The sequence below is a fragment of the Rhyacophila brunnea genome, unplaced genomic scaffold (assembly GCF_057557595.1).
Source record: "Rhyacophila brunnea isolate RB1 unplaced genomic scaffold, BYU_Rbru_1.0 scaffold_16, whole genome shotgun sequence".
Classification (NCBI taxonomy): Eukaryota; Metazoa; Arthropoda; class Insecta; order Trichoptera; family Rhyacophilidae; genus Rhyacophila; species Rhyacophila brunnea.
In genome coordinates this window covers 5,713,567-5,727,920 of record NW_028232816.1, presented here as the reverse complement: position 1 = coordinate 5,727,920, position 14,354 = coordinate 5,713,567, and the positions used below count along the sequence as shown (strand labels likewise).

General features: G+C 33.0%; 1 protein-coding gene across 1 annotated transcript in view; it reads right to left on the bottom strand.

The window, feature by feature from the left end:
- Positions 1–14,354, bottom strand: part of LOC147074259 (phospholipid-transporting ATPase ABCA3-like) — a 29,880-nt gene that overhangs the window by 6,871 nt on the left and 8,655 nt on the right. Inside the window, exons 3-9 of the mRNA XM_085943939.1 lie at positions 12,788–12,899; positions 10,226–10,311; positions 6,178–6,339; positions 4,317–4,545; positions 3,101–3,271; positions 1,135–1,316; positions 478–603 (exon numbers count right to left, since the gene is read on the bottom strand). Of these exons, the coding sequence (XP_085800065.1) occupies positions 478–603; positions 1,135–1,316; positions 3,101–3,271; positions 4,317–4,545; positions 6,178–6,339; positions 10,226–10,311; positions 12,788–12,899 (1,068 nt within the window). The remainder of the gene's footprint in view (positions 1–477; positions 604–1,134; positions 1,317–3,100; positions 3,272–4,316; positions 4,546–6,177; positions 6,340–10,225; positions 10,312–12,787; positions 12,900–14,354) is intronic.

Below are 14,354 nucleotides of genomic sequence, written 5' to 3'. Positions count from 1 at the left end.
ATGATTGTTTTACTTCCGTTTTTCTACTACCTATTTATCCGAAGCGGGATTTTATATATTTTATGCTGCAACGAACTCAAAGTGAAGGAACAGGCTCGATGCCACAGCAGATATTAGAATGCAACTTACCAATATTGTGCCTGATATCAAGAAGATATGCAATTCAAGGACTCAAAATTATCAAAGTCATTACGTAAGTGCTTTATTTATTAATATTTTTATGTTTATATTATATTATAGTTGTGTATTTAAAAATATGTAATTACTAAATAAATAATGTGTTTTAATAACATTTTTTTTTAATTTTAACTAGTAGGAATCAATCTAAAAAAAATAAGCTAAGTGTTCCGTTAAAATTTCCGGGTTTGCGAAGTGTTCCATTGCCAAAAAAAGTTTGGGAAAACCTGGTGTAGCTATTCAAAATGATAATTATTAATTACATTCAATTTTTATTTAAAATAATAATAATGTACTTACTTTTGTTACATTTGTTAAAGATACAGCAAACTTTGGTTTAGCCAATAATGGAACACAATTTGTTTTTCTCGACTCAGCATCATCTTGTTTATTAATCTTACTAGATTTATAAGGTGAGAGTATATCCTAAATTGACAAAAAAATAAAAATATTATCAATAATACAAGTGGATAAAAAAGGCAGATATTTGGCCTAATTCATGAATAAGGGAACGGGCTTGCATTTTTCATGAAATAGGAAATTTTTTGCCGATTTCATGTAATACGCAATTTCACACATTCGGCGTAACATATACACTGAACTCCCTTTTCACACGATTTTGAAATAACACGGTGCAAAGCCATCAACTCTTATTTGGCCAGAATGTGTTAAAACATAGTGAATAATTTTTGTTACCCTTGATTTTTAATATTTATAGTTAAATATTTCAGTATTTCAGTGTATACTTTTTTACACGTTTTTTTTGTAAGACGGTATCGCGTTGAACGTATCTACCGTGTAAATGGGGAGTTCAGTGTAATAATATGTAGGTAGACTAGATGAAGAAGATTTTTTGGTCAACATGGAAACATGATTGGTACAATTTATTGTAAGTTCATTGTCATGCTAAGAAAAAAAACAATTCAACTATTGAGTCTCGCTTGGTCTCGCTCTTACCCGGTAGTAGAGCAACGTTGATTTCGGCACTCCATACATTCCTGGATTGATTCCATCCATGTACCACGTGAAAAACAGAAATACAACACAGTTTATAAGGAGCATGATCCATATACATCCAAAAGAAACAATGGTGTCGTCATTCGGGGTTGAAAAAATGTTATTCCATTGCACACCTTCATCTGTAATGATAGCGGACACAATTGTTATTAAAAGTAGGTTGGTACAGCATGTACGCGAGGCCGCTAGGTAGATACAAGGCGCAAATGTACATTATATTATTTAGGGATTGCAATACAGGTATTTCAAAACCGGTATTCCAGTAGTTATCACTACCGAAATACCGGTTTTAAAAATCCAAAATTCCGGAATTTTCGGTATTAAAAAAGCACACTCGTTTACGTTTTTGAAAATGAATTATAAGTTATGTGCTGCTAAAATGGAAACATATTGAGTGAATCCAACAGAAGGCCAATTCTTGAATGAAGCAGTATTGCCGGTTGCACAACCTAAGCGCAAACCTACTACAACGAAGTATATTAAATGTCAACCGGTGGTGTCGGGTACAGTATGCAATTTAGTACCTATACACGCTTTGCCGGTAGAGGCGCTAGTAACTATCCGTTTGACTTTGACATATTATTAAACGTCAAAAATTTGTACGTAGTGAGCAGGCTGTTATTCTATTTTTTCTATATCCGCTGAAAGTATTATTTTGAGTTTAAATTCTCACTTAAATATTTATTGTGATTTTGTAATACAGAAACACACATGTTTGTTTGCAAAATACAACGGAAATTCCGTGTTGTAATATTGTTATATTGTAGACGTCACTAGCCTGTTTAAAGATTAATTGGCTACGTACTTCAACAATGAATGATTTAATCATGCAACGTTAACAGTAAGTACTGATTAAATATGAAGTCATTACCAAAATGGATAAAAATGTTATTTAATTTCTATGGCATTCACAAACGATCCGTTTTGGCATGTTTACTTTCTATCTTACTCTAACGCATGGACATGAGGTATAAGCATGCTGAATGCTTTCTCACTCGCACGTATTGATGTCGTTCGAAGCTCTACACACTCAATATCTCCTATAAAACTAAAAATTTTACATGTTTCAGTTAAGCGGTGTTTTTTACTGCTTCGTTCGTGAATTGCCCTTCAGAGGTGAAAGAATAATAAAACAAATTTCATCAATAATATATTTTACAACTTATCATAATATTATTTCAAAATAGAAAACATCCGTGACAAAAATGTTCAGTTATTATTCTATAAAAATTGATGACTGTACAAGCGTTGAATTTAAGAAGCTTTTCCTGCAGCCGGACTTATTTGCACTTGATGAAGTTTTGAGGGCTTAGTTAAAATTATCAATTTATTTAAATTATTTGTAAAAAATCACTAGTTCTACAATTATTATCAGTACGTCATATTTTTAAATGTCAACATAATAAATTTAGGTATGTGGGTTTTTGCTATAAAATAATATTTTAAAAAGATTTTATTTATTGTTAAGCACCTACTTCAGTTTTTTTTAAATGTTTAAGAAATACCGAAAAACCGGTATTGACATTTTAATTCCGTATTGCAATCCCTAATTATATAAGTCAACGAGTATGCGTTTCGATGGTTGAAAAGTTAGTAATAAAAAAATCTTAATAATTTATATCTGTAATAAATCATTTCTTTTACTTGGACCAATATGGCATCTCGCGTGTCCCCGTTTGAACGCGCCCATTCAGTTATGTATAAAAATGCGGATCTCGCCACGCCGGTGAAACAGAAAGCTCTTAGAAGCTTATGATTGTTATGAGTCATGACGAAAACCATTAGCACGGTTTCCGTTGTTTTATAATGTAGTTCTGAAAGTGCTGTTAAGGGGTAAACCCATGTTGTGAATAAAAACAACAATACTATTTACTGAAATCATGAAAAATTGATAAGTAATACTTACTTTTTATTTCATAAATGCCGATTATTTTAAACATCCAATAGATCAATACATTAGGGTTAATTATTGATAAAACTAAAGACCAAAAGTAGCTTGATAACGCAAAATTTAAATATGTCGATGAAATTTGAAATAGTATCCAAAATAGAGACATCACGAGACAGGCTGTCAGTGCTGTGGACAAATAAAATATATTATAAATATATGGAAATGTCACAAAAGAATTATTATTTAATTATTTACGAAATAGTATAAAAGTTATCAAAATGTGTAAGTATTCAAGTGGAATTGAAATCAGAGTAAAAATCTCTCGACTAGATTTTAAATAATGGAAGGAAGAGAGCTAGAGTTCTGGGATTTATTTTCGGATCAAAAAAAAATGTTTTGGGAACATATAAATTTCTCGAGTATTCACAACCTTCGAGGATTTAAAAAAAGTCGAGAAATCGTTATCTCTAATGTGTGCTAACTGTGTGCCTAATTTTAGTGTGTGCTAACAGTAACTGTGTGCACGCATTGCCGACTCAAGTAGAAAGCCGCTACATTCACTGGTCTTACTGGTTGTTTTCTATGGATGACCTGTCATTGCCTGTCATTGTTCTATAGAGTGCTCATACTGACGCGTCTGTCGTGTTCACACAGGGAATGGTTTGATTAGGATAGATGAGTTACATGATAAATAATACACTTGCATTAACACGCCTTCTACAATAATGTAATGTATAGATGAATGCTACATATTTTTTGGAAATCGATATTACCACCGGTTTTTGTGTGAAGGACTAGTCTGACTTTGACAGCTGATGAATAACAGGAATGTATAGTATTTATAAATAACACTGATAGTTAATATATTTGATTTGAGAATATTTTATAATTCAATTCGAAACGAAAAAGGGCGAATCAATATGTCTAGCAATCTGGGATCTGATTTTGATAGCTGAAAGTGGACCACTCGTTGCTTGTGCAAAAATTTATGCTCAGGCTTTATTAATCTAAAGATGGCGCTGGTGTACGCCATTTTTATTTGGGTCGGCGACAGATAAAAGATGGCTAAAATCAAGACTGACGTCCGGTAACAGATATACCTAGCATAGAAAAAAGAGATATACGAAAGAAATTATTATGAGATTTCATTTTGCATTGTTGTTTGAATAATTTTTGCATTTTTGAAACTTGATATCAAGATTCTACGTCATAACAATTCTATATGACATACATTTTGTGAAGAGATGGCTGACAACGAAGGTCATCAGTACAATATAATTTGTGTAAAACATCAGCGAAATGATTAGAATCCAGATGTTAGTTTTCGGGATCAGAGGATCAGCACCATAGTTGATAATGAGCACTAAAAGTACAGCCACGACATACTGTATGCATATGCAGTTTATGTAATGCGATAGCCATAATATCCTTCTCGAAGCTCCTTGAATTCGAATAAATTCCTGTAAAGGGAAAAATAACAATATATTATTTAAGTAGAAGTAGTGAAAACAGCAGGAAACAATGAGTATCATGTCAATAAGAAATAAATAAGTATGTACCTAAGTATTTCAAAACAAACACCAGAGAGAATAAAATATACTTAACAGGAACGTTCTTAAAAAAAGGAACCATGAATAATAAAATCGTTTTAACATCTTTAACATTAAACCAAGAAAATATAATTTCTGAACTTCATACCTATTTATCAGCATATTATTCGCATATCATGCGCAAAACGCTTTCGTTTCAATTAAAAAGTGTTTATTTTTTTATCTAGGTACAGGAAAGGTTAAATATTATCAGTGACGTCCCGTGGGGGTAGGCAGATTGAGCGTCGCTTGGGGGCGGCAGTTACTCGAAGGGCGGCAAATCGAGGACAATCGTTAGGTATATATATAGAAATAGCTACCTAAACTAATTAATAACGGAAATATCCTTTAATTAAAAAATCAGCTCACTGGTTGGAAACAAAATGTATTGATTAACATACATGATTTTAACAGGACTGTATTTTTTGTTGGGTTCGCGATGTCTAGTTTAGGTACTTCCGTTGTCCTTGGAGGTCACGTCTTTGATGACCAGCAATGACACGTGGAGATTTTTGAATTATAAGTAGGTATACACTTGCCTAATTTTATCCAAATATTTTTGCCAGTCACTCGCGAATTTTGGAAGTTGTCAGGTGTATTTTCAAATGTATCTGAAATCGTAGACTCACAATATTTCTTTTGGAGCAGAGATGGCAGTTAAATTTGATTTAGTAGGTAATTATTTTGTCGCTAATGTATCTAGGTATAAAACACATTTCTTAGATATTTTAGTCATGAAAGGATAATGAAAAATACTGTATAAAAACTGGGTCGGCATTTTGGCGCTACCTAGGGGCGGCATTATGTCTAGGGACGTCACTGAATATTATTTATTATATTTGGTGGGTATCTAGCCAATTATGTAGATATCCGTCTAATCTAATATAATCGTCACCTTAATACCTACTACAACTAGAAAACTGTGATTTGGTCATTGTTGGGAAAATGAAATTTAAACTTTACTTGGTTAACAAATCTAGGCTATAATTATTATTTAAAATAAAAATGGAAAATTGTGCTTCTGTAATCGTTCAATTGTATGAAAAAATATTTTAGATATACTATTTTATTTATTTAATGCATTTGTGGTTTTAAAGTTATCTAATATTTTCAATCACAAAATTAATACAGTTTCCATTAACTTCCGACTTACCTAGAATCATATTCAATAGCAATCTCAAAAACCAGTGAAAATCAAGTTATCTAGTTGTAGTACCTATTGAGGTGACGATATATATTTAACCCTTCCTGCACTTACCTACACAAAAAAAAAACAATATTTCATTGAAACGAAAGCGTTCTACGCATGAATTAATGCGAATAGGTATGCTGGTAGGTGTGAACTTCAGTTAGGTGTACGTACAGTATAATTGTATTATTATACAATAAAATTATTTCTGCAATCAGTAAATGCATGTGTTTATATTAACCATTAAATAACAAAAGTATAACCCAGTTGTCAACAACATTAAAAAATATTATATTTATACGAAGTGAACTTACACGCATTCCTGAAACTTTCTCTATGATGATCCTGGACGAGTTGACGAGAAATAGGAATAAAAAGCAGTTAATGACGAAAGCTGGCAATAAGGTATCATACTTCATGCCCAAAAGATCATCTATCGTGTATGAAGGATATGGGAAACGCTGTACCGTGAATTGCTGAAAAAAACAATTTATTTCATGAATTAGAAATAACAAGCAACATTTTAAAATGTTCAGTTACTTATAAGTTTATTTATACTCATACCCCGTTTACACGTGCATCCATTTAACTGCTGACAGTATGTATAATTGCGGCCATTACAAGAAAATGCACGCGTAAACACGTATTATCGTACAAGTTGCAAGATTGCATGCATGGATCAAAAAATTTCAGCGGTTCTGAATTTTCACGCGATAGTTATGACGTATGCGTATGCTCAGTAGAACGATAGTGGCGAACCTGCCGGAAAAAATATTAGCTACACCGCGCAGCGCATTGTGACCGTTACCATTTTTCACAACCTATCACATACAATGATAAGATTGCGTGTCATCTACGCTTGAAGAATGAGACAGTTTAATTTACACTCTATTGATACCAGTAAATCCATGCATGTGTATAAGAGCTATTATTCCACAATCATATAAATACGCACATACCTAGCAATTATATCAACTCACTCATACATTATATATACGATCCTTACTAAAACTAACCGATCGTATGAAAAAAAACCCACTCTAGCAATGATAAAAATGATTCTCTATTAAAACTTAAAAGGTCTAAGTAAACTAAAAGCTAAAATAGCTAAAAATATAAAGTGTATTAGTTAGATTTTGTCAAAATCTAACAAATAATAATATGGTAAGTAAGTAGGTGGGCAGGGTAGATAAAAAAATTATAACACTTATAACATAACAAAGAAATATTACCAAAAAAAATACAGAAGTTATAATTATATCATAAATCAATAATTAGATGTGGTTAGGTACATTTTACAAGTAAGAACTAACATAAAGTGACCATACGTCCCGTTTTAGGTAGCCTGTCCCGTTGTCCCCAAGCACAGTTTCGGGACGCCAACATGTCCCGTTTTCGAAGAGAAAGAAACTTGTGACCAAGATACAGAAATATTTGATGAGTATTCACTTCTTTCTAATTACATTACACCGCAAAAAGTGTCTGAATGGAACACTGGGAATGTTTCAACTGAAAGTCGTTGGGTGGAGTTGTTCAAACACTTTCGCGCCAATAATTTGGATCACAAAAATTTTCGTATAATTATTGAATCTATTTTATGTCTGCCTGGCACTAATGCACCAGTAGAAAGGGTCTTCTCTCTTATGAATAAGTCGTAGACGAGTGAAAAAACACAGTTGAAAGTATATGTCCTTAAAGCAATGTTAATTGTAAAAGTGAATTCGAAAAAAACCTGCCAAGAATTTCATTCGTTTTTGAAATCAACACCAGGTAATATAGATACTAAATTTGTTTTTCGGAAAAATATAACATCAGATAAATTTTCATGTATTCTTAACCTGTGTGTACTTTTCATTAATAAATAAAATAATTCTTTGAAGATTTAGAAATATTTGAATGGGCAGATTTTACCAAAATGCCTACGTGGGAAGAAATTATATTAATTGTAATCAAGATACAGAAGTATTTGATGAATATTCACTTATTACTAACTATATTACACCGCGAAAAGTGACAGAATGAAACATTGGGAACGGTTCAATCGAAAGTCGTTGGGTGGAATTGTTCCAACACTTTCGCACCAATAATTTAAATCATAAAAACTTTCGTATAATAATTATTGAATACATTAAATTTATGCCTGGCCGGAACTAATGCACCCGTAGAAAGAGTCTTTTCACAGACGAACAAGTTGTGGACGACCTGTTATGTCCTAGTGATGAGTACCTTGAGGAAGCAGGTGATCTGGCTGGCAAGTGACCTATATGGTTTGATGGTATTAACCTTCCTTTAGTTCTTACCAGAATTGGGACACTCTGTGAAACTCCTTGATGTAATTCTTCACAGTTTTCTTGTACATTTATAGACTGTACGTCTTGAAGGTAATTTGTCAGGAGATTTACCTTCTAGGATGCTTGAGCGGTGGGCGTTTATAATTGATTGTGAACACGGGGAAATAATAGGGTTTTACGCGAAGTAAAACATTACTATTTATTTCAGTAATAATTTTAGTACAAAATGTTTGACAGACAGAGGTTACGTACTGCACAATGGTTGGAGACAAAAGACAAACAGGGATGGATTTCCTGAGATTATATATGATTCACTTTAATGGGTTTTTGACTTGAACAGACTCCACTTTGCAGGTGTTCTACATGGTGACTGTTTACATCAACGATAAATAACATAGATAAGTAAATGGGATCTTTGGCTCAGTCCAAAGTCTGATTTGACTATGCAGGTGTCCATAAGTGTCTGTTTACAGCAACGAAAAATAACATTAATAACGTTTAATGAGTTTTCTAGCTCGGGTCAAAAGGTTAAAGAGGGTAAAAATCTAGATAAGATGCACACTTGTGCAATTAATGTAGATAACAGATTGCTTTACCCCGAGTATTGAACATAAGCTCGTAAATAATATTGATAATTACCAGTTAAGTGCATTTTCTGGTTTATTTCAATATTCACAAGAGCGTGGGACCAATTTAATAATGATGCACATGTTTTAATCAACATAGTTAAAATAGGGTGCAAAATGCAGGTGTTTACCCCAAAGGGGTGGGTAACAGATTGCATGAGCTCGTAAATAATATTAATAACAAACACTTAAGTGTATTTCTTTGCTCATGTCAATCTTTAAAAAAAGAGTGAGAATATGCATGTGTTCAAATCAGTATGGATAAGAGGTTGTCTTACTTTGACTTTAAAGTGCTACTTGAATAAATACATATATCATCTTATTTATTATTGCAGGTGTGCATTTGGTTCAAGACGTTATTTTAGTTAATTTATTGCTTTTAGATGATGAACTGAATGTTGTGGGACCTTTTGAACATTTCTTAAGTTGACACAGTCAAGTAGGTACATAAATATTTATATTATATTATATTGTTTATTTTAAAAGCTTAAAGTTTTGTATGATGCTATAATCAAATAGTATTGTAAATTAAATAGGTGTGATGCATTATTATAACAGACCAAAAAAACGCAATTGCAAGTCGCAATTCTTAAAGCGATGTTGTTAATTAAAATCAATTTTAAGAAATCCTGCCAAAAATTTCATTCTTATTTAAAAGCAACCCCAGTAATACCTACTTAAGAAAATTTGTTCATCAGAAAAATATAAAACAACATATTTTTTTTATATTTATATTATTCATTCCTGTTCTTTTCATTTCTTCATCAACATTCCTGTTCTTTTTATTAATGAATAAAAACTATACACATACACATACTATTACGTAAAAATTGGTAGATGTCCCGTTTTCAGAACAAAAATAAATGGTCTCAATATACTAACACCCTATTTTTATGACGGCACCCCTCTGGAGTTGTTATGCCGGGTACTCATTGGCAAGCCGTAACTGTAACCGCTGCAGATACAGTAACCAGTATGGACGCCAAATAATTAGTTCGCGAGCCTAATAAATATTTATTTTGCATCTAGAATTGGTTACAGTATATGCTATCGGCAGCTATCAAAGGTAGTTGTTCATTTGTTTGTATCGAAATATTGTATTGCTAAAATAAGTTATCCGCCTAAACAGTCAACACTGTCTATCTCGCTCTAAAATTTAGCACAGCCAAGAGAGGTGCTGTTAAAACATAGCACTTATTGTAACAATTACAACTGACTTATTGTAATTGTTACAATAAGTGCTAATACTACTGAAATACAAATATATGAAAAACTACCCTTGATAGCAGCTGCCGATAGAAGTCTTGTGTTTTGAATAGATGCGCTGGAACGGTTACAGTTACGGCTCGCTGATGAGTACTCGGCTTTATATTGCTATTTTCTGCCATCATACATACGAGTGAATGAATGAATAATGTATAAGTGTGTTTATTATAAAAATCTACCTTGGTGATTGCCATCTTGGACCTTTCCTCAATGTATGCGGAATCAATTGCCAACTGCAGGGTTGCGAATGTTGAATAAATGTCACCTGTAAATAAATTCAATATTACTGTCATGCGCCATTTACGTGCTATTTTTACGGCGTATGTAAGAGGGTAAGTAAACCCTATAAATTGCCATTTGGACACAAATTAACATTTTATTGAAATTTAAGTTGCCTTTTAGTTAATATCCATAATTTAGAGCAGGGGTTCATCAACTTTTTCGTCAAAGGGACAATTTTGAAATCAAAAATATTTGGCGGGCCGCCGTATTTTCTTCTGTTTTTAAAAAACATAAGGCAAAAAATTAAATATATATTTCATTGTGTAAAGTTATATTATTATTACTCTTATTAATATACTACAACATAATATAAAAATTTTTTCACTACTTGATTTATGCAATTGTTTGTTTAAAACTAAATCCTACAATCTAGGCTCAATTTTTGTGGTGTGAATACACAAAACAGATGCAATATGGTTGTCTGTTAATTATTTATTAATGATAATGGTAAAAAAAGGTTTTTTCACAAATGTAGGTACTTCCAAATACAGAAGCCACTTGATGGGCATGTTTAACTATATTTGGATATACCTCAAGCGAAAGTCCTCGTTCTTGCCAGAAGACGTTTAATTTTAATGAAGAATAAAAAAACAATACAGATTTAACATAAATCTCGCGGGACACATTCAAAAGTCACGCAGGACACACTTTGTGAATCCCTGATTTATAGTGAAGAAATATTATCACATAATATTGGACAGGTCTAGAAAATGTAAAGTACGAGTAGTACAACCATCCACCGGAAAAACAAACTACCGAAGGAGAAATTGGCGGCGTTCCCCCGACGCCGTGCTTTTAGTAGAGTTTGTCTTCTATAAGCGGCGTGCCGCTGCTTCTATAAGCTGGTTTCCCCCCGCTTCACCATCCATCTCGTTCCCTCCCATTGAAAACTTGAACAGTTGAACGCGATGGCACAATGATTTCCGTGTGACGTGTACGCCAGTTTATGGAATACAGACTCTAGGTACTTAATTTAATACTGATGGCCAAAAGTACCAATTTGGTAATGTTTAATAAACACCTGTGTTGGTCGGGTACTCGGGTAACAAATCCAAACTCATAGAGTTTGAAAAGTCGTTCAGTTAAAAATTGACTGGTGTAGTAGTTAGGAGTCAATGTGGTTATCTCCAACAGTCACTGTACGAGTACATTATGGAAAAAACATATAGGTGTGCCTGCCCTTGGTGGCGGAACCTGTACTCAGAAGCTATTTTCAATGAAGCCTTACAAGGTGAATCGGTGGGTATTTTGGTTAATGGGAAACCTATTAACAATATACGATATTATGGCGATGACACTGTGCTGATAGCTTAAAGAGTTTGCATCAACTGGTACCTAGAAAGGGTTAATGAGGTCAGTAATTCTTATGGTTTAAAAATGAATCCGAAGAAAACAAAACTATTACTAGTATCAAAAATATCGACACCAGACACCAATACAAGTTTTGTCATAAACAGCGAACTAATTGAACGTGTGAACGATTATAAATATTTAGGTACATGTAGAGTTCGGTATTTCCCTAGAAAATCTCAATCTCGAGATTCGGGATTTCCCGAAATTATGAAATTTTGAATTCTCGAGATTCGGGATTTTCAGAAAAGAATTCTCGAGAATTTCCGAGATATCGGGAAATTAAAAAAAAACCTGTAAAAATCAGTATAAAAACAGACAAATTCCAAAAAAATATAACTTTTTTTATTTATTTAAGACAGACAAAATTAAAATCTCGAAAATTTCTCGAGAATTCCCAAAAAAAGAGAGAAAACCCAACTTTCGGTACATGGGTCAATGAGAAATGGGATCAGTCTCAGGAAATAAAAACTAGAATAATTGAGATCGCAAGGAGTGCCTTTCTCAAAATGAAACGTCTCCTTCGCAATCGAGACCTTAACCTCGGTCTGAGACTGCGTATGTTACGTTGTTATGTTCTCTCAATTCTTTTCTATGGTACCTATGGAAGTATGGACGCTAAACCAATAGATGTCACGGAAACTTGAAGCGTTCGAGATGTGGCTTTATAGACGCATCCTCAAAATTTCTTAGACTGATCGTGTAACAAAATGTTGAAGTTCTCAATCGAATGGGAAAGGACCGAGAAGTTCTGCATAGTATCAGACCAATGGTAAGCGTAGAAGAGGACGGCGCCGTATTTTGTGGCTTAAGAACCTCCGTGAATGGTACGAGTGGAGCTCTACTGAACTGTTCCGGGTAGCAGATGAAAAATCTTAGATCGCCTTGATGGTGGCCGACCTCCGTTAGGGGATGGCACAATAAGAAAAAGATTTATAATAACGGTTTAGGATGGTTTGGTTACAAATGATCCAGGGCTGTGGAGTCGTTCAACTGACTCAAAATCCAAACTTAAACCCGATTCTAATGTTTACAATTTAAAAATAATGGGAACGTTGTATGTGTTAACTTATTTAATACCTATTACATATTTAAATTTTCTCACTTACCATGATTTTCATGGGGCCCTGGAATTATTGTTTCAGGAATGACCGTACAAGTCTGGTATGATTTTGAATTTCGGATGGTGTAGTTTATTCTATCAGGCATTTGATCTGTGTTCTGTGTAGACAAATAGAGCTAAATATTAAAAATCAGAATAGATGCACCTAAAATGTTGAATACCTACTGTGATTATGGAGAAGCGATTAATATGAATGTGAGATTTGTTACGAATGCCGCCATTAAGTGCTGTAATACGAACGCATCCTGCGTTAGTATACTCGTATACATACCAGAGCTAATCGGATTCCTTTTGTTATTCTTAGAGCGACGTTTGAATTCATATACCTGCCTAGGGAATCCAATCCCGGGATCCCGAGCTATTTTCGATACCTATGAATCCCGGGATTGATAAACATAATCCCGGGATTTCGGGATTGATTTTTTTATCAATTTTTATGGAAAATATAACAGAAAAAATACTTTTAATACAAAATAACTACAATAGAAATAAGCTGAGTTTGAATGAAGTTTGATGTGTAGGTTGCCGATTCATTTTATTTTTTCACATAGATTATTAAAAATGAGAAAGATTGGTAAAAAAACAATGCTTCGCACTTTTAACAAAGTAATTCCACCATGATATCATACGTTTTACGGCAGTTTCATATTTGGCTGACTAATTAGATTTATGAAGCGGAAAGGCCATAAGTACGCCATGATTATTTGCTTTACTATTTTAAATCTCGCTGATCTATTCATTATGTCTTTACTATCAGAAATAGCAATCTCATATTAAATTCACATTATTATTTATATTACAATATTATTTACTCCATTAAACTTGTGTATTTCCAAGATTTAACTTATACAATATTAACAATAAATGTCTTAAATAGTATAAATTATACTAGATTTATTTTTGACCGATTTTATCAATGTTATTTGTAAATATAAAAATTTTATATTAACAATGGAAAAAAAATCCCAATCCCGGGACCAGTCCCGGGATCCCGGGATTGTCAAATTGTAATCCCGAAATCCCGGGATCAGAATTTTGGCTCGGGATTGGATTCCCTATACCTGACCTACACTACACTAATTCATCATTACAGGCGGCTCTCGTGGTGCAGTGCGTAGGCGCTTGTACAGTCATATTGTATTATAGAATAATTGAAAACTGTCACGGATGTTTGAATTGACGAAAAAAATGGCGGCAGCTATTTAGACAATATGTTGGTCACCACAATCTATATTCTATACAAACAACTATTTTCGTCGATAAAGTAGTTATATCATAATATTGTCGATATTATAAAAACAAATTGAAAAATATCAAATTTTAAACCGCGAATAAATAAATTAACATTGTAAGTACCATTATCAATGCATTAGAATTAGACAAACAAAAACAATAATTAATAGATCAATGAGTTGTAAAAAGATACATTTAAAATAAACTACTCATATAATCTAGTGACATTTAGAAGGAGATACAGATTATTGTAAAGTTAAAACATGGTATTTGGTAGTGCCGTCCTGTTTTAGTCGAACATAATTATTATGACGTACCTA